The following is a 19183-nucleotide window of genomic DNA, read 5'->3' as shown; positions in this document are numbered from 1 at the left end:
CATTCCAGTATCCAGCTGTGGGGCATTGAGTCATAGGCCTTCTTGTAATCAATCCAGGCCGTGCACAGGTTGGTCAGTCTGGTCTTGCAGTCTCGGCTGATTGTTCTGTCTACCAGTAGCTGGTGTTTTGCACCTCTGGTATTCTTGCCAATTCCTTTCTGTGTCCCGCTCATGTATTGACCCATGTGCCTGTTCATCTTAGCCGATATGATGCCTGACAGGAGCTTCCATGTAGTACTGAGGCAGGTTATTGGTCGGTAGTTGGAGGGGACCGGTCCCTTCTTGGGGTCCTTGGGGATCAGGACCGTCCGGCCTTCAGTTAGCCATTCCGGGTGTCTTTCGTTAACTAGCAGCTGGTTCATTTGTGCTGCCAGACGCTCGTGGAGTGCAGTCAGCTTCTTCAGCCAGTAGGCGTGAACCATGTCGGGCCGTGGTGCTGTCCAACTCTTCATACTGGAGACCCTTTCTTGGATATCTGCCACTGTGATGGTTACTGGACCCTGTTCAGGGATATCTCCCCCCTGACCTGGCGTCCTGACTCCTCCTTGCCGTAGCATTTGTGTTGTACCTCGTCAATCTCTAGCTGTGAGAGCAGTCCCTTCTTTCGAATGTTGGAACACTGAGCTACTAGTTGTTTCGCCGTCATTGTGGATGTTGGGTATCGAAGAATCCATAGGTCCCTCATCCTATTCATGTAGCCCCTTCCGCCGGGGTTACTTGCGTAGTAGCATTCCAACAACGCCCTGTTTTCGTCCCTTGCCCACCGATGCCTTCTTGTTCCAGTAGCCCACTTTTCGTCAGGGTGCCCTGGTTCCTCAACACCTGACGCGGACCTTGTTGATCCGGGCGACGTCCGAGCCGGCATGCCTTCATATTTATCTGTCTCGCTCATGTCTGCGGTAGGCTTGCTTAGCATAGGGGGTCTAGCCTTAGGACCCTTACTGGATACAGACGCCCCAGGCAGGAATCGAACTTGCGATCCTCTGTTCCAAAGGCGTGTAGTTTAACCACTACGCTATCCAGCATATATATATATATATATATATATATAAATATATATATATATATATATATATATATTTATTTATATATATATATTTATATATTAGGGGTGCAACGATATTCGTATCGATATTGAACCGTTCGATACAGTGCTTTCGGTTCAGTACGCATATGTATCGAACAATACAACATTTGTAATTTATTTTATCAACTTTCCTTCTGACGATGCTGTCTGTGTTGAGCGCTCAGTGAATCTGCGTTCGACTACTCCGCCTAGGCTGCACTGTTGAGCGCAGATCCACTGAGCGCTCAACACAGACAGCATAGTCAGAAGGAAGAGCGCAGGGCAAGCTAGCAAGACAGAAGTTAAGCTCTCCTTGCAACATGGACCTCCCCCACTCTCATTCAGATCTGGCGTTTGGAATTATTTTGGTTTTCATGTGACGTATGACCCTGAAGGTAAGCGAGTCATGGACTAAAGTAAAACAGTATGTTGGATGTGCCGTGCAATGCTCAATTACATGGGCGGGAGCTAGTGTGTTAGCGTAGTTAGCTCGTTAACGTGTTGGCCGTCTAGCCCCATGCACGGGGCGATCGGCGGTAGCTCGTTAACGGAGATTTGCCGTGTTGTGGCGTTAAGGTCATTTCAACGAGATTAACCTGAAAGCACTAGTGGGAACACAACGAATATGACTGCACATTTACGCCGACATCATCCTAGTGCAAAGACAAAAACAACAAGCATGCTACTAACTTTAGCCGAGTCATTTAGACAGCTGTTAGCACATGATTCTCCTTATGCTGCTGAGAATATAGCCCAGAAGAAGCGGATAGTATAGCTTTTATTTTGGAAAGAGACATTTCTCTGTAATAAACTCTCTTTTCCAAAGATGAGTGATTCCTCAATCAGATACAGGGCTTGCAATATCGCTAGCCCGACCTCCTGGGGCTAGCGATTTTTCCAGTCAGGCTACCAAAATCTATCTCTTCCCTGCCCGTCGGGCTATTGTAGGAAGGAAAAATATATGTCAATGCTTTTGCATTCTTTCAGAAATGTAGCTGGGTAATTATGTCATTGGCATCGGTGAGCCACTGTCAATATGTGACATATTGAAATCGCGTTTGAATTTGCGCTTGTTTTTTGCTTTCACTTTGCAATCGTGCAAACTGTGTATAGAGAGCGACAGCACTGATCTGTGAGTGATGAAAATTTGTGCACCAATTCCTCTGACATCGTCTTATTAATCGTTAGCTTACTATGCAAACATGACAAGTGAAATCTCCCGCAGCTTAAACATGTGAGAGGTTGATCGCGCAGAGAATCGCTGAGCTTATGTGAGTGCGTGTGTAAAAGCATTTCAGTTCTGCTGAGCCAAATAAGACAGGTCAGGGTGAAGAAGTGACAGCCAAAGAAAAGCTTACCACAAAACGGAGAAGTTATGACAAATCAGACTATAAGGCAAAAAGAAAGTGCAGCTTTATGGTTTCATGGACAAAAGAATTTCTGTGGCTGCAATATGACGAGCTAAATAACCAGGGCTGCACATAAGTGTGTGTGTGTGTGTGTGTGTGTGTGTGTGTGTGTGTGTGTGTGTGTGTGTGTGTGTGTGTATATATATATAACAATTCTGTAACTGTAACTTCGGTCGTTGCTGTGCTTTTTTTGGAAGTCGAATTTCCCAGAGGAACCCACCCGAGGGATTAATAAAGTTCTATCTTATCTTATCTTAAGTGGTCCGCAGGTGCGCATTCGCTGTCAAAATAAAAAACGCGCACAAGGGTTAGGGTTAAATTTAAAAACTGTACTTTTCAGTTAAAATATATATATATAATTTTAATAAATGACAAATTAAAAAGGCATGAACATTTTTTTTTGTATCGAAAAAATATCGAACCGTGACACCAAAGTATCGAACCGAACCGAACCGTGAATTTTGTGTATCGCTGCACCCATATATATATATATATATATATATATATATAATATTATATTATTCATTCATTCATTCTATTGTTTTAACTTATTTTCTGTACAGCACTTTGTTCCTGTGCTGGGTATTTTAAAGTGCTTTATAAATAAAATTGGATTGGATTGGAAAGTGGGTCAGTGGATGTTGTGAAAAGCCCCACATTTGTATTTAATTTCTATGTATTCCCAGTCACATGTAGAAATAGAGATATTCCTTCTGACGTCTCCTGTGTTGTTTGCTTATTTCTTACTCTTTCTCGCCTTTCCATGCAGGTGACGTGCCTGGCCTGTGACCATCGCTCCAACACTGTGGAGCCTTTCTGGGATCTGTCGCTGGAGTTCCCGGAGCGATATCACAATAATAGCCGGGAGTCGGCCGCTCAGGCTTCGTGCCATTTGACGGAAATGCTAGCCAAGTTTACAGAGACCGAAGCTCTGGAGGGAAACATCTACGCCTGTGACCAGTGTAACTGTGAGTGAGACGAGCCACACAGTTTTTTTTTTACTTTAAACTCAAGATATTTACAGTTTTCACCTATAAAACATGCTGAAAAAAGAGGGGATACAAACTAAACGATAACTAAGCCTGTAAAAGTATCACTCAGTAACTAAAACGTGCTTTATGGTAGAACTAAGTTTGTGGTATAACATTGTTAATGAAAACTGAAGGATCCCTCTCGGACTCACAAGACGAGACAGATGAAAAACAGCTGTGTCCAAACTCACAGAGGGAAGATGTTTTTGGACATTTGATCAACCTAAAGACAGAGAAATTCAAGAGGGAATAAAAAAAAAAAAAAAAAACAAGGCTAAAAGGACAGATCGGTGGCTGGATAAGTAGAAGAAAGGCACTCCATGGCCAGGCGCCTATATAATCTATGGACCAGATGTAAAGTAAAAACTTGGGTCACAACCTTAATTTCTATGAAAGCCTGAACATTTAAAACTACTGAAAGTGGTCCCTGTTACCACAGTGTGTGTTTGTTGTACTGTAAAAGTATTATTTTTCTATTTTTTTTTCTATTGTTCCCACTTCCTTTTCCCTGTGATATGCTCCCTTCTAAAATTAAAAAAGTCCAACAACCACCGATAGCAACCAAATTGCACCTTTTAGTCACATCTGTGACACTGAAACAACAAATGGAAGCATTTTGGTGACTATAAAACATGTTACCAGCGTTTCATTACGTTGATGCCGTGCTTTTCGCTGCCGTGCGGTGTAAGTGCCGTGCAGCACTCACACCGCTTAGCTGAAATCCAAGCAAACTTCCAATTCCCTACTATCACAGTGAGGGTAAGATGGGTAAAATGATTGGCTGCAGTCTTGACTGACTCAAATGTTGAAAGCCTGTAAGTGCCTGTCGTGAAAACAAAACAGGACATGGTGGGGACATTCCGGTTTGTAGGCAGCAGCTAATAAAAAATAAACATACCCAACAACGGTATCCAGGAAATCAAGGACATGTTTTCACACTTCTAAATGAAAGCATTTAGAAGTGTGGTTCCTTCAGGACTAAACTAACACAAATACCTGCACTGCTTCTCAGATCTACTCTAAAATGTTCATGTAAAATGGCGCCTTTATCGCTCTGCAGCAGTTTACATAATCACAGGGTCACGTGACCGCTTTAAAGCTGCGTCGACGCTCACAAAAAGTGATCTTTGTGCTGTGTGTCAGCTCTTTCCTCTCTCCACGTGTGTGCAGCTGCCAGAAGACGGGCCTCATCCAAGCCAGTCATTCTGACCGAAGCACAGAAGCAGCTGATGGTCCATAAACTGCCTCAGGTCCTAAGGCTGCACCTCAAACGCTTCAGGTGAGGAGACGTTAACGCCTGTGGAGTTGATTGGATTAATATAACCGTGTCTTAAGTGTTAACTCAAATTTTCACTTTATTATACATGGATGTGACTTCTAGAGACGAGACTCTAGTAAGAACACTAATAACCTTCAGCTGTTCTTAGAAGATCACCCCTCAGCTTTTTCTCTGCCTTCTGATTGGTCCTCAGGTGGTCTGGGAGAAATCACCGGGAAAAGATTGGAGTCCACGTCAGCTTCGACCAGCTCCTCAACATGGAGCCCTACTGCTGCCGAGAGCCCTCACCCAAAGCCATGCCCTACTCCAGTCCCAGCAGCCCCAGCGCCGCTGGCTCGCCCCGCTCAAAGCACTTCCTTTACGAGCTCTCGGCCGTGGTGATGCATCATGGGAAGGGCTTTGGCTCTGGCCACTACACTTCCTACTGCTACAACACAGAAGGAGGTGAGTCATTTTCTTTACTTCTTTCTCTGTGTTTGGGTTTAAGCAGGGAAGTGTACACAGCAGTGAATGCCCCGGTCACAGGAGGATTAATGCTGTGGGAACTGTTCCCTTCATCCTCTCAAAATGTCCACATTAAAGTCCAGAGGTTCCTCTGCCACAGTGAAATGCCACTGAAAGGATTCTCATGAGATCCATGCTCAGGATGAATTTTATCTTGTCAGAACGAAACGTGGAGTCATCGTCGCCGAAAGAGTCAAACTAACGCCTCATATTCCTGCAGAAATGATGACGTTCCCTCCTCGGCCCTCTCAGCTGTATTTGCAGGTTATTAATAGGACACGAGGAAGCTTTCAGGACTATTGTTCCAATTTTACCACCTGATTCATTCACTGCTGCATGTGAATAAGGTTAAATGTAGTTTAGTTTCTTTCCTGCTGATATTTATATACATGAACTTCTGTGTACGCTGAGATTATGGTTAGGCTAAGTTAATCTTTGTTTTCAGTAACTGGCACAAGGCTTTTTGCTAAATTAAACTTCAGGTATTTTATTTTATTAAACTTAAAATTAGATTTTAAGTTTTTAAGATATTACCAGGTTGTGCTGATCTTAATTTTCCCAACATCTTGTCATGTTGAGTATTCAGGATGTGATTTTGATACCAGTTCTACAGAGTAAAAAACAAATATGTGCTCCATGGGGTTAAAAGTAGAATTTGAGTGCTTTTCCAGTTGTTTAGCCAGTGTCCAAGTATGTGGCTCTGTGGGAGCGGGATCTCAAAAACCAACCCCAGTAAACAAACGTGTTGTTCCAAACACATCTGCTCATCTGGGTAACTCGTCCCTCCTCTTCCTCCAGGCTTCTGGGTTCACTGTAATGACTCTAAGCTGAACGTGTGCTCGGTGGATGAGGTCTGCCGCGCTCAGGCCTACATCCTCTTCTACACGCAGCGAGTATCTCAGGACAGAGACCGGCCGCTATAGGACTACACCCCTCTGTGAACCCCGCTGCCACCTCCCCAGCAGCCCGACTACTCAGCGAGGTGACATCAGCACAGCCCCACCTATCGGTCTTTCTCTTCCCTCTTTCTTTGGGCATTTTGTATCTGGGAGGTTGGGTCTTTTTAGTCTATTTTTCTATTAAAAAAACAAAACAAAAAGGAGGTGAGAGAGAAAGGACTCGTTTGTAAAGTTGGGTTCTGCTTTGTGAACTTGTTGTATATTGTGTTTATATGTAGGTATTTTTTTTTTTAAAAGATTATGTTTGTGATTCATGTACAGTTGTATTTTATAAAGAAGAGAGCGTCAGCCAAGGTGTCTGTGTCAAGCAGCCAGTAGACTTTGGTCAGGCATGACTCTACAGCAGGGGTGCCCAATCCCAGTCCTCGAGATCTACTATCCTGCAGCTTTTAGATGCATCCCTACTCCAACACAGCTGAATCAAATGGTTTGATTACCTCTTCAGCATGCCATCAAGTTTGGCAAAGGCCTGATAACAAGCCATTCAGTTGATTCAGGTGTGTCAGAAGAAGGATGCGTCTAAAAGCTGCAGGACGGTAGCTCTCGAGGACTGGGATTGGGCACCCCTGCTCTACAGGTATGTCTGCTTACCTGTGCGCGAGGCTTGTTGATTGTAAATGCTGTGTTTTGGGGTTTTTGTTTGTTTGTTTTGTTTTATAAATCAGCTGAAATGTTTCTCAGTCACTTTAGATAGTCAACACAGAACTGGATGTAGGGTTATAAACTGTCATTCACTCAGTAGAAATGGCCTCCGTGTGTCTGAGACAGGTAAACATTTTCACAGGCGTTCATCCCGATTCCTTGCCAAAAAATGCACTAATGTGTATAGTGCAGGTTTTTAGTGTTGGTTGTTTAAAAATCTGTACACGAGCAATGTTTTTCACTCTGAGGCAGACCTCAAGCCAAAGTATTTGCGGGAAGTATTTGGAAAGCCCTGCTTCTCCTAAACGGTTCAGTATTTTATGGAGTTTTTAATGACAGCTACGAATGAGTGTGACAGGGCCACATTAAGAAGGTTAGATTTAGAAAATAATTTTGAGTGATGTTGAAATATTATTCTAGAAATATAGTTAGAATTTTGAGAATAATTTTGCAATACAAAAACATTTGAGAATAAAGTCTACATTTTGAAAAACATTGGAATAGTTACAAGAATAAAGTTGGATTTGAGAATAATGTCAGAATATGATTAAAGTAACTTAAAAAAATTAAATACCAATCTGAGAATAAAGTCTGTATTCTTTTGAAAGAAAGTCAACATTTTGAGGAAATTAGTCCAAATTATGAGACTAAAGTCAAAACACTATTACTGAGACTACAAAAGAAAGCATTTCTCTTTTAGTACACAAGTTTTGTGATATTAAAGGTGAGGACTATCTTTTCAGGGGGAAAAAATACAAGTAAAATTGAATGAGGCCTACAGCTGTGTTCTACTCGAGAGCTTTATTCCTAAAATCCCAGCTTTATTTTCAGCATGCTAAGTTGTAAATCTACATTTTCTTACTTAATGTGGTTTTTGGTTTAATATTTTTTTTATTTGGCTCAGTGCTGCCCCCTGTCTGCCTCAGAATGTAACTGCATAACCGTAAACCATCCCTGACTAGGCAGATAACTGCTGTACTTGAAAAGTGCCCTTTAACAAAATAATCTATTTTTATAGTTCATATCAATTCAGCAAAGTGGGAGTCCCACACAGACCAGCATTTAGATTATGAATGTACTTTTTATACAATTCTCAGAGATTTTACAAAGGAGGCCATCGACTGTTTTAAACGTTTTATACAACCACTTTGTTCCGATTGTTGAAAACCACCAGCAGTTAACAGATTTCACTGTTCAATTATCTTCCCTCTGAGCAGAGGGGAGTCGAAGCACACTTTGTGTGGTTTTTTTTTTTTTTTCCCCTCTGTCCGCAGTTCTGTTATTTGTTGGCATTTTGGTTACTGCTCCATGGATGCGCCGTGTGTAAATTGATGGAAGTTATACTATGCAAATTATTACCTCAATTTTTTGTTTTTTCTAGAAAAAAAAATTACCTCAATAAATGAGAATATTTTTTCATTTTTCTACAAAAGATGCCCGTCTGTGCTTCGTTATTTACCTTCAATCTACAATGCATGAAAATTCCCCTTATTGAAGGGTATTAGAAGTTTTATTGCCAGTAACAGTCTCCAGTCTTCATGCTAAGCTTAAATAAGCCATGTTAACCTTTCTAAGTGGTAGCATCCTACTTACAGGTATAAAACCATTTACCATTTTTATAAAATTAACCGCTGATTAATCAATAAGGTTTAATACCTAATTTCACTAAACCAAGTCTAAAATAAGCATGGCTGAGAAGGTAGCCTAACTTTACCTGATTTTTTTTTTTTGTTTGTTTTTTAATGTTAACCACCGTGTGATAGAGTAACGCTATTACCAGTTACTCCTAAGGACACCCCAACATCCCATGAAGTTATGTTTCCCCATCTTGTCTGAGCAAAATAAAGATTTGGGTTTGCAGAACTTTTGGGGGCTTCCTCTGTTGTAGGAACAAAATTAAGAAAATGCACCGTTTAGGTTTCTTGCACAAAGTCATCAGTAGGGAGCCCACAAATGAGCAAAATTATTTAGTTAATTTTCTTTCTTATAAAAGCATTATCAGGGAGAGTTTGAAAATGAAGCATTTTAATCTGGAACAGAGTGGCAGCAGCCATTTCAAAGAAACTTTACAAATACCAAAGAACCGATAAGCGGAGGGCCATAGTGCAGAGTTCCCTCCTGTTGCAACAGAAGCCAAACATAGAGCTGCAGGTTACCGGTGTCTGTATGAATATCTAACTACAAGACCACCTCTTCCCCAAGCTTTTAAATGTTAGGAACAGTCTGCAAAGACTTTGGGCCATGCCAGCATGCAGGCCTGACCACTTCTTTAAGCCATCAGTGGCCTTGGTGCTTCATTTTAACAGAGCACCAAAGCACCGGAGGCTCAAAGTGGAGAGAAACTCTTTGAAAACTGGGGTTGCACTAAATTCAGCAGCAGCTTAAATGTAATATTTTGCAATATGATAGTCCTGATGGAAACTGGAAAAAAAAAAAAGCTCTATCCAAGAGAAAGGTGTGGGCTTGTTTCTTTAGTTGTGGTTGATGGCGGAGCGCTCAGACAGCTGCTTCTCCTTCCCTGAAAGCTGTGCACTGTCAGCGTCTGGCATCCTTCACTTCATCCCCGAGTTCTCCAACAGGTGCTGTGTGGTAGTGAGGGGGCGGGGTCTGGTGGTGCTGGAAGGTAGGGGTGTCAGTAGTCGTCCCCCCGGCTCACCACCTCCTTGCAGGTGGGCCTGAGCAGGATGGTGTGCTCGAACTGAGCGGTGTAGCAGCCCTTGGTGTCGCAGAGCGGGGGGTAGGGGTCCACGATGCCGAGGTCGCACAGGTTCTTCAGGGCCATCAGGTACTTGCTCTCGCCTAGGCGGTCCAGCCAGCGCCGGCAGAACGCCAACGTGCCGAAGTTCTCGTTGATCACGTTCAGCAAGTGCTTCGCTCGCGGCAGCCTGGAGAAGAAAAGGAGTCAGTGAGTTACTGCTAACCAATACGCTCCCTGTCCAGGCGAGCTAAATAAACACAGGCTCTCACCTGATAGGGACGTGGCCGACGTCAAAGTTTTTCATGTAGTGCGAGCACTCCATGTCGTCGTGGACCACGCCTTTACCCGTGCTGCCGAACGTCTCGATGGCGTACACCTCGCCCTCCTGTAGAGCGACACCCGAGTCAACGAAAATAAAATCGTCAGAAGTGAAGCTGAAGGTGCTCTTCAGCTTCTTTTTACAGCGTTTAGTTTTTTTTTTTACTTTTTAGAAATTCTGATATTGCATTAGAATCACGTGCAGTGAGTAAGTTGATCAAAATGTGAGGAAACCAGGAAGTACTCGCCTCCATTCTCGTCGCTTCTCCTCCTTTAACGATGGGCACAGTCTTTCCAGCGTGTATCCTGTACTGACCGATGGAATGACCGTTCAGGTTTCGGATGGGCTTCACTGCAACGTAGGGGAAAAAGACGAAATGTAAGTTTTTCCCAGTTTTAAAGTGAAAATATTCAGTTTGTGTACACACCGGCACACAAATATCAGCAGAGGAGAGACTCCGTTGTAGATTTATATCTTAGAATAATGCCCTGAATCTAATTTTTCATGATCGGCATATTCAAAATTTTTGGTTCAATGTCCTTTTTGATGCAACTCTCCACCTTTATCCAGACTTGAGACGCCTTGTGGACACGCCAGTTGTTGTTTTAATAAAATAAGAGTAATTTGTTTAACTCGCTTGCTGACTAGTTGCACACGTCTTTAGTAAGCACTGGGAAATATTTGAAGCTCTTCATGTCAGTTTTTTACAGGAGCTACGCAGAGTTTAAAATAATGTCTGAGCTCTGATTTTGCTGCATTTAGAGTAAAAGGATCACAGAGGGAAAAATATGTGAAGCTCTGTCATGCGAGAACGACCTCAGATCATTTACATGTTGCAGATTTTTGCTCTTTTCTTTATTTTTTTGCTTAAAAAAACAAAACAAACAACAAATAATTCAGATGAAACAGAAATGCACGAGTCTGTGAACATTACCACACGAGTCATGGTGCACGTGAGGGTGGATTTTCACAGATAGCATAAACTACTGTTTTCTATAAAGTTGAGTATCCTGTAATGACAGTGTGATCTCACCCTGGTATGTTTTGCCATCAAGCTCGACCTCGTAGGACTCCATCACCTCTTGGATTGCCTCTCCGACATCACACAGGCGCACATCGATGCCGGCGTTCTTCAGAGGAGAACAAACATGTTTCAGCTGCAGGATCCACAAACACACACCAACTAAAAACGAGGCGTCCGTTCAGGTCTTACTTTGATTCCGGTATTGGTGGCGTCTTTCACGGCCTCCAAAAGCTTGTCGTACTTTGGGTTAAACGTGACGGTGAAGGCACAGTCAATGATTCTCCCTGCGGGCAGACACCGGAAGAAAGAAGCACACCGGTCAGCATCCAGTGGCTGATGTATTTTTAAACAGCAGTAAAAGAAGCAGAAAGGTTCAGTCGGCGTACCGTTGATGTGAGTGCCAAAGTCGATCTTGCAGACGTCGTCGTACTGGAGGACAGTGGTGTCTCCAGCGTTGGGAGTGTAGTGAGCAGCACAGTGGTTCAGGGAGCAGCCGGTGGGGAAGGCCAGGCCGGCGTTCAGCCCGTTCTCCTTTATCAGCTTACGAGAGCAGTCCTCCAACCGCTCGCTAATCAAAACAGAGAAGGGCATCAGCAGGAAATCCAAATCTTCTCATCTAATTCCAAAACAGCCGCCTCTACGAGCGACAGAAGATAAAAGCAGTCTCACCAGATTTCGATCATGGTCATGCCAGGTTTCAGGAAGCTGCGGACATGCTTCCGGACCTGCCTGTGCGCCTCGGCCGCCTGCCTGAAGTCGTTCCACATCTCCTCATTAGCTTTATCCAGCACCCGCTTCTCCTCGTTGGTCATGCGTGACACGGCGCTGCGACTGGGAGGTGAAACAAAAACAGCAGCGCAGCACGTTCAAGCATCAAATTTGGATTCAGTTACAGTTTCTAAAGCTAATAAAAACATCTGGAGACCACATTCTTCATGAATATGCACCTGCTGAAACTACTTAGTTGAATGTTTTTGTCTTTACTGGAAAATACAGAGTCTCTCCTCTGTTAAAGACAGAGATGAGTGAGTAATTTTTCAGATCACAAGATTAAAAAGTGTTTCCCAGAAAGAGGAAATAAAGACTGCGATATAAACACTGCACAGTGTGGTCCACAGCTTGCTGCAGGAGCCTCACATGTAAAACCTCTGATGTAATTCAGCCAGAAAACACAGGAACAAGAAGGGAAGGCAATGGAAGTAAAAACAGATTAAATGAAACCTGCACACCTCAGGCACACACTCAGAGGAAACCACTAAAGAAGTCCTTCCATGCTAACTATTGTTACTGTTAGTACCACTCTGAGTGATACTAACAAAAAGAGAATAAGTTAAGATTTTGAAATATTATTCCAGAAATGTAGTTAGAATTTTGAGAATAATTTTGCAATACTATTTCAGGAATAAAATCAAAAATATGCATTGCAGGGAAATCCACGTCTATTCCAAGAGTAAGTTCAATAGGGCTGCCACAAACGATTATTTTGATAGTCGACTAGTCACCGATTATTTTTGCGATTAGTCGACTAATCAGATCATCATCCATTGGACGTACAGCTTATTGCACCAGCAGCATCTGGTCTTATATAACTATCATTAGCTTACAGCTTGAAGTGTTTGTGCTAACTAAAAATAAAGACAAGATGGTAGTTTATTAATTTTTAATGAAATTTGCAGATTGTTTCGGTGAAGTTTAATAAACTCCTTGCTTTCTAAAATATAACAGGACACCGGAGTATATTCTCCAGCGTCTCACACTTCTGATAATCAGCTGTCTGCTTGACAGTTTTAGCTGTGCAAAAACTATAACTTTAATCTCAGCCAAAACGATTTACTCAGGAACAAATAAAATACTAAAGAAAGCCAAACAATAACATTTTTAAGTTATCTAAGTGACTTATATATCATGTTTAACCTGACTAGCAAAAGAAGGCGGTGGGTTTGAAAACGATTTGCCGGGAGTCCGGTGTTCTCATGGCTCTAGTTAGCCTTGCCCCCGCCTAGCTAACGAGCTAGTGGGTAACAGACGTCTCCGAAAACGTCGGAGCGCTTTTGAAAATATGTGGTGTCTTGATAAACTGAGCAGATATTTGAGGTTTACACAGCTACATTCTCGGCTGAAAATATGTTAAACGTTTATTTTGTGACCCAGAAAGAATAATAAGAGTAAAGTTAAAACTAACTAGCTGCCGCCATTGTTGACAACTGCGCTGGGCTGCGCTATGAATTCTGGGACACAGCTTCTTCTTCTTCGGGGTTTAACGGCAGCTGGCATCCTTGTACATGCAGTGCTGCCATCTTCTGTTTCAGTCCGTTATTACACTCTTAAATCCTACTACTCATTCCTGCGTCCTTTGTGATCTTACAAAGCTTCAAACGATGCGTCGACTATTAAATTAGTCGTCGACGATTTTAATAGTCGACATAATCGTGACTAGTCGACTAATCGTGGCAGCCCTAAAGTTCAATTCCCAAAATTAACTCAGAAGTTTTGGAAAAAAGTCAAAATATTATTTTGAAAAAACCCACCTGGCATTTTAAAAGCTAAAGAGATTTAAAAGAGAAGTAGAACTTAAGTCGCAAGTGTAGGTGTGTGTGTGTATGCTCGTCTTACCCATCCTGAACGACAGGGTATTCACATTCCTGTCCAATGGGGAAAACTCCGCTTGGGTAGAGCTCACAGATGGACACAGATGGAGGATCAGTCTGACATTTGGCTGTCAAAACACAACAAAGACTCACCAACAGATGTCTTACAGAAACACCTGGCTCCGGTATAAAACACACCGAGTCTGCTTTTCCACTAAAATATCATTAACTCACTTCCTTTCTTCTTCTTTTTCTTCTTCTTCTTCTTTCCTGCAGAGTTCTCTCCATCGTCTCCGTCTGTGTAAGTTAAGACTTTTTTAAAAAAAAAACAGCTACTAAATCCAATGTTTACATTTGACCTGTCCACACCACCGCAGGTTAAAGTGTTGATGTTTGACTTCAGTCACCTTCCTCGCCCTCCTCTTCCTTCTCTTTGTCCTCTATCGCCTGCTTCTCCAGCTGTTTGGTCACCTCGGCCACTCCGTCCGCCTCCACCTCTGCCTCAGTGCCTGTAAACAGATGCCAGTGACCCAGAAATGAATCGTTACTCACTACTTTTAAAATATACACCTTTAATGGCCTGATAGGGAAGCAATATCAGGGTTAAAACGAAATAAGATGTGAAGGTCTGAGCCACGCTCTCCTGAAATCTCAACACTATAATCCACAAATGAGGAACATCCTTCAAGAGATTCAAGATTCTTTATGCGTCACATGCATAGTTATACAAGTATAACACGCAGTGAAATGTAACCTGACACGCTCCTCGACTTGTGCAAAAGGGGGGGGGGGAGAGGAAGAACATTATATATTATATACATTAGGCGAATGTGCAGTAGTAGCATTGTATGCAGCAAGCAGGTGAATTCTGTACATTAAGTGAATTAAATAAGAATAGAAAATCTGAACATTTTCCTGCAGTTTTTGATGGATTAAAGCTTACATCACTATAAAGTAAACTAATAAAAACAAAAGTAACATTTCAATTTAACTCTCTAAAACACCTTCGGTAATGAGGCAGACCTTAAGGTGTACACTAAGTAATGTGACCACACACCTGAGCTCTCAACTTAGCCCAGCTTAATCCTGCTTTAACACAGTTTTCCCTGTTTGATAAACCTCTACAAAACTGGCTTTTATTAATAGAATTGTTAAATGTTCTGACAGGACCTGTGCCCCTCTTTTCACCTGGGCAAAGATCAGGGCATACACACAAAAAAACGAGGGCAATATTAAACCGCTGAAGGGCATGCTGGGTAATGACAGCGTGAAGGTCTGTTTGTGCTCACCACAGCTCTGCACCATTTACACCAGCAGCACTAAGGGCGCATCACTCGCTGATACAGGAGCCAGCGACTTTTCATTGACACTATGCCACAAATAACCCATCAGCCAGGATTCTCCATGACATCACGGCCAATTAGAAAAGGAGGAAGAGCTCAATGACGCCAGACGGTAGCCAGAGGTGTATGGATCAGAGCTCAAAAATTGAGTGAACAGAGTCTTGCTATCAGTTTGGCTACTGCTGGTCTTGTTGGTTAGCATAAATATTTCTTGGCTTCCAAAGCAACTGCATAAATTTGCAAGGGGGCGGGGGGCTACATGCTGATTCAGAGTTAGTGAAGACAGATACAAGAGCAGAGATGGCCTCAGAGAGGAGACGTGTCTGCTGGTATTCAAATAAAACAAGGCTTGTTTTACTTCATTACTGCCTCAGCTGAGTCTGTGCTGGACCTTCTATGTGGGCGGGGCTCAGTCAGCTCTACCCACACAGTTAAAGATAACCAGGTGAAGAAGAATAAGTACTGTTGTGTTATTGTCCTACTTGAAGGCAGTGTTTTTTGTTTCTTTTCTTTTTTCTCTTAAATAAGAAAAACAGATCAGACACAAAGAAAACTGACACCACTGCCCATTCCCCATAAACTTAAAATATGGCTTTTAAATAAACGTCTTCAATTACACAGTGTATAAAAGCTGTATTTTATTTTGTAATGTTCTGAATGTTATTAACTATCTAATAAGTAAGAAAAATATTTTTAACTGCGGCTAATTTTCAAAATAAACCTTCCTCTGTTCTTTTCTTACATAATAAGTCTGGCAAAGGGAGAATTACGAAACAGGAGAGCTTGGCTGAAGCTCGGCGGGGGGAGGGCGGCAGCAGCAGGGAGGACAGCTCCTGGAAGGACTATCTTCCACCCTAAAGCTGCCCTTCCACGACAGAGGGCACGTTTCCCGTGGGGAGCTCCGCTTAAAGCCCGGTGTCCTCGCTGAGGCCCAAGAGGCACAGCGGTAGCCCAATCTGCACTGATCTGCGCCCGCATGTCCAACGAGTAGGACGTGGAGAAGCTGAAACCACTCAACTGCACTGCTTCCGGTGTAAATTTCAGAATAAGATTAGATTAGATTAGATAGAACTTTATTAATCCCTCGGGTGGGTTCCTCTGGGAAATTCGATTTCCAAAAAAGCACAGCACCGACAGAAGTTACAGAGTTGCAGAATATTATATATATATATAATATATATATACACACACACACACACACACATATATAAATACAGAGATAATATAAATAAAATATACGAAGGGGATAAATAGAATAAATAGGAATAAAAAATAAAAATACAAGTGAATTGCACATTTCAAGTATTGAGGTCTATTGCACTGTTGACTATTTACAAAAGTATTGTACAGTGAGGTGAAGAGGAACTACAGCTTAGTTGTTCCCCCCTCCTTTGTCCTCCTGCTTCCCCTCCCTCTCCCCTCCAGAGAGGAGTTAAACAGTCTGATGGCGTGTGGGACAAAGGAGGTTTCTGTCACAATGCCTCTATTATGGAAACCAAGAGATGTAAACTAACACTGTCTAAATAATATAGTTAATTCTTCCAATCTTATTCCTAAATCTCATATAACTGACGCATTACAGCTCTTGTAATGCATGGCTCAAGATCTCTTCCTATATGTCAACACATTATCTCACATACTTTATCATGGAAATCAGCATCACAACTTAAATAAAAAATTTCCTAGCAAAAACAAATCACAACTACTTAGCTTTGAAACAATACACGTTGGTGCAATTTAAATATTACATTTATAATTAAAACTTTAACTGTCGATTTTATTTTGAAGCCGTATGCACATATTTCCGGTTTAGTCGCGGCTAACTCGTCCGTCTAACTAACGTTAGCCTGTTAGCACGAGACTTCACCTGTCGTGGCTCACCTGTCCCCGCAGACTTGTTCTTCTTCTTCTTTTTTCTCTTCTTTTTCGAGGTTTCCTCCGCTGGATCGGCCTCCTCTCGGTCCTCCGCTTCTCCGTTCAGCTCCCGGTTCAGGACCGCTTTCTGCTCTGCTACCCGCTCCGCTATTACGTCCGCCATGATCGCAGGCGCTGCTGGAAGAGGAAGCACAAGGGGTTGTGGGAGTCCTCAGTATGTGTTGCCTTCATGGACACCCGGGATTTTTCTTCTTGTTAATAAAACTAATTACATTAATATTTTATTTGTAAGTACAGAGGGACTATGTTTTACTAAAACAAATACACATATTATCTCAAAATATTTAATTATAATATAATATAATTAAATATACTCACACCTAGTGAGTAATCATATATAATTACTCAATAGTTGAGAGTCTTTAATTAATTTAGAAACATTTATTTAGTAAACACGATACAAATGGAAATAATAACGTTTTTTATTATATGTTGACCCACGGGCACTCTAAAAACCAGGAATAGGTTTAATCTCCCTGCAATTTCAGTTTAAATAGTACTTTCAGTGTGGTGGCATATGCTTGAATGCTTAAAATTAATTATTAAATGACCACACCCTTAATGCACCACACACTGACTGCCATGTTTGGTGTTTAGCATTTGTTTAGCAGTTAACTTGTCTGCCAGATGAACGAAGGTATGATTTGGAATATTTTTTATAATGCGCGGAGTTTAAAGACGTTTAGTCAGAAACCGGAGCTCTGTACGCAGCCCCTGAAGGCATCACATAGTAAAACATGCCGAATCAGCTGAAGAGGAGCTTTAACACCTGAGGAACCAACAGATGTGATATACGAATAATTAAAAGGATAACAAACGAGCTTATCACACTAAAGAAGACGAGTTTTTCTTTCTTTTAACACAAAAATATAAAATACTATTTATTTTACAAGTTTAATCCTAATATAAGGACCGGGGAAGTTCCAGAATCCGCCACTAGGTGGCAGTAAACACTACAGTAAACAACCTTTATAAAACAATGTAAACACTATAGTTGTACACATGTTTGCAGCATGTGGGTGGCCTAAGTGCTAGTGGCCGACGATAGTGACTGTTATTGAATGTTTAAGCAGTTTAATTTAACCGTTAAAGCTTTTACATTTTTGTTGTGTTTTTACACAAAAGTGATCAGTTTTTCCTCCTCACTACCTATCAGTGCATTCGATGTGCACCTATACAGCAAATTTTAACTTCTTCCTATTTTCAATAGCAACTCGTGTGATAAATAAAGTTAATCTCAACTAATTTTCTCCCTTATTTAGTTTAAAAGTTTTATTTCGGTACAACTCATTTGGAGATACTGTCTCTGAGTAGCATAGATGGTGTTATTTGTTATTTTCTGCTGGTACCTTAGCAGTTTGAAGTGTTTCTCCAGGATCACTTGAACAGATCAGATTCAGGCTGGCTATGGGGCAAGTCGACAGACAAAGAAGCCTTTATCTCTTAATGATTCAAACCTAAACCATAACAAAACTGTATTATACTGAACAAAGAGCTCAGTATTGCTTCCATGAAATTGAACTTTGTCAGTGCAGTCTCTTTGGAGATTTTAAGATGTCTCATTAAGTCAGAATTGTAGATTTCTCAGGTAAATATCTTGCAGTTACAGAGTAGCAGGTTCTGCTCCTGGTTGTGTCATGAGGTTTATTATAGTTTGTGTTTAACTTGTTTTTGGGAGTGTTTTTTAAGCTGCCGTAAGAAATTAACTTCCCACTTCTGTGATAAACAAAGTTTATTTTAATGGCTCTCCTACTTAATTTGGTATGGTTTATAAAAACTCACCACACACTTTGTTAGGCAAAATGTTCAACTGTTAGTTAATGCAAATGTCCAATCATCCGCAGCTCAGCGCATTTAGGCATGTAGACACGAACGAGACAACCTGCTGAAGTTCAAACTGAGCATCAGATTTTAGTGACTATAAATGTGATTCGGCCTTTGAGCTGACAGAGAGGCAACAGTAACTTAAATAACCACTTTATAACCCAGTTACGAGGAAGAGAATCTCTGAACGTTTTGTCACTCATCCAAGCGACTTCTTCAGTCTGCACTGAAACGTTTCTCCCACTGAGAACACTACGGCCAGATGAACAGAATCAACTTTTTGGGATTTACTTGTCTGGATGATTGAGCATGCATCCTGTCAGCTAAGAACAGGAAACTGAGGCTCCAGTTAAAATAGGCTCACCAAAATAAGACCACAGAAGATGAAAAAATGTTGCCCAAGTCTTGATTCTTGCTGTGACATTCAGGGTTAGAATTTAATGTAAAAATCATAAAAGCATGGATCCATCCCTTCCTTGTATCCATAGTTCAGGTTGCTGCTGCTTGTGTGCAGGATATGCACACTTTTACCTCCTTAGTACCAACTGAGTATTGTTTAAAC

The 19183-nt window shown here is 41.7% G+C and overlaps 2 protein-coding genes across 4 annotated transcripts in view; one reads left to right on the top strand and one right to left on the bottom strand.

Annotated features, from left to right (window-relative positions):
- The window catches only part of usp44 (ubiquitin specific peptidase 44), a 21368-nt gene extending 13046 nt beyond the window's left edge, over window positions 1-8322 (top strand). For both annotated transcript variants that reach the window (XM_086268237.1, XM_086268238.1), the window contains exons 3-6: window positions 3245-3443; window positions 4677-4785; window positions 4979-5229; window positions 6088-8322. In XM_086268237.1, the coding sequence (XP_086124363.1) occupies window positions 3245-3443; window positions 4677-4785; window positions 4979-5229; window positions 6088-6212 (684 nt within the window). In that variant the 3' untranslated portion in view covers window positions 6213-8322. The remainder of the gene's footprint in view (window positions 1-3244; window positions 3444-4676; window positions 4786-4978; window positions 5230-6087) is intronic.
- Window positions 8323-8898: 576 nt separating this feature from the next.
- Window positions 8899-16931, bottom strand: LOC147310133 (methionine aminopeptidase 2-like). Of its 2 annotated transcripts, none has more exons than XM_086268239.1 (11): window positions 16744-16931; window positions 13927-14028; window positions 13754-13831; window positions 13545-13647; window positions 11601-11762; window positions 11318-11499; window positions 11121-11215; window positions 10941-11037; window positions 10155-10258; window positions 9858-9973; window positions 8899-9775 (listed from the first exon to the last, which is right to left on the bottom strand). In XM_086268239.1, exons 1-11 carry the CDS (start codon window positions 16898-16900, stop codon window positions 9523-9525), a joined length of 1449 nt encoding a protein of 482 aa, XP_086124365.1. In that variant the 5' UTR covers window positions 16901-16931; the 3' UTR covers window positions 8899-9522. The 2 variants fall into 2 exon arrangements, with proteins under 2 accessions (XP_086124365.1, XP_086124366.1); XM_086268240.1 differs by having other exon boundaries at window positions 13754-13816.
- Window positions 16932-19183: the final 2252 nt, after the last annotated feature.

Source organism: Aulonocara sp. 'chitande type north' Nkhata Bay, linkage group LG17 (assembly GCF_057382095.1).
Source record: "Aulonocara sp. 'chitande type north' Nkhata Bay isolate Kocher_YH1m ecotype deep benthic linkage group LG17, A_spYH_male_GT1.1, whole genome shotgun sequence".
In the NCBI taxonomy this organism is placed as follows: domain Eukaryota; kingdom Metazoa; phylum Chordata; class Actinopteri; order Cichliformes; family Cichlidae; genus Aulonocara; species Aulonocara sp. 'chitande type north' Nkhata Bay.
This window is presented reverse-complemented; position numbering and strand designations above follow the sequence as displayed.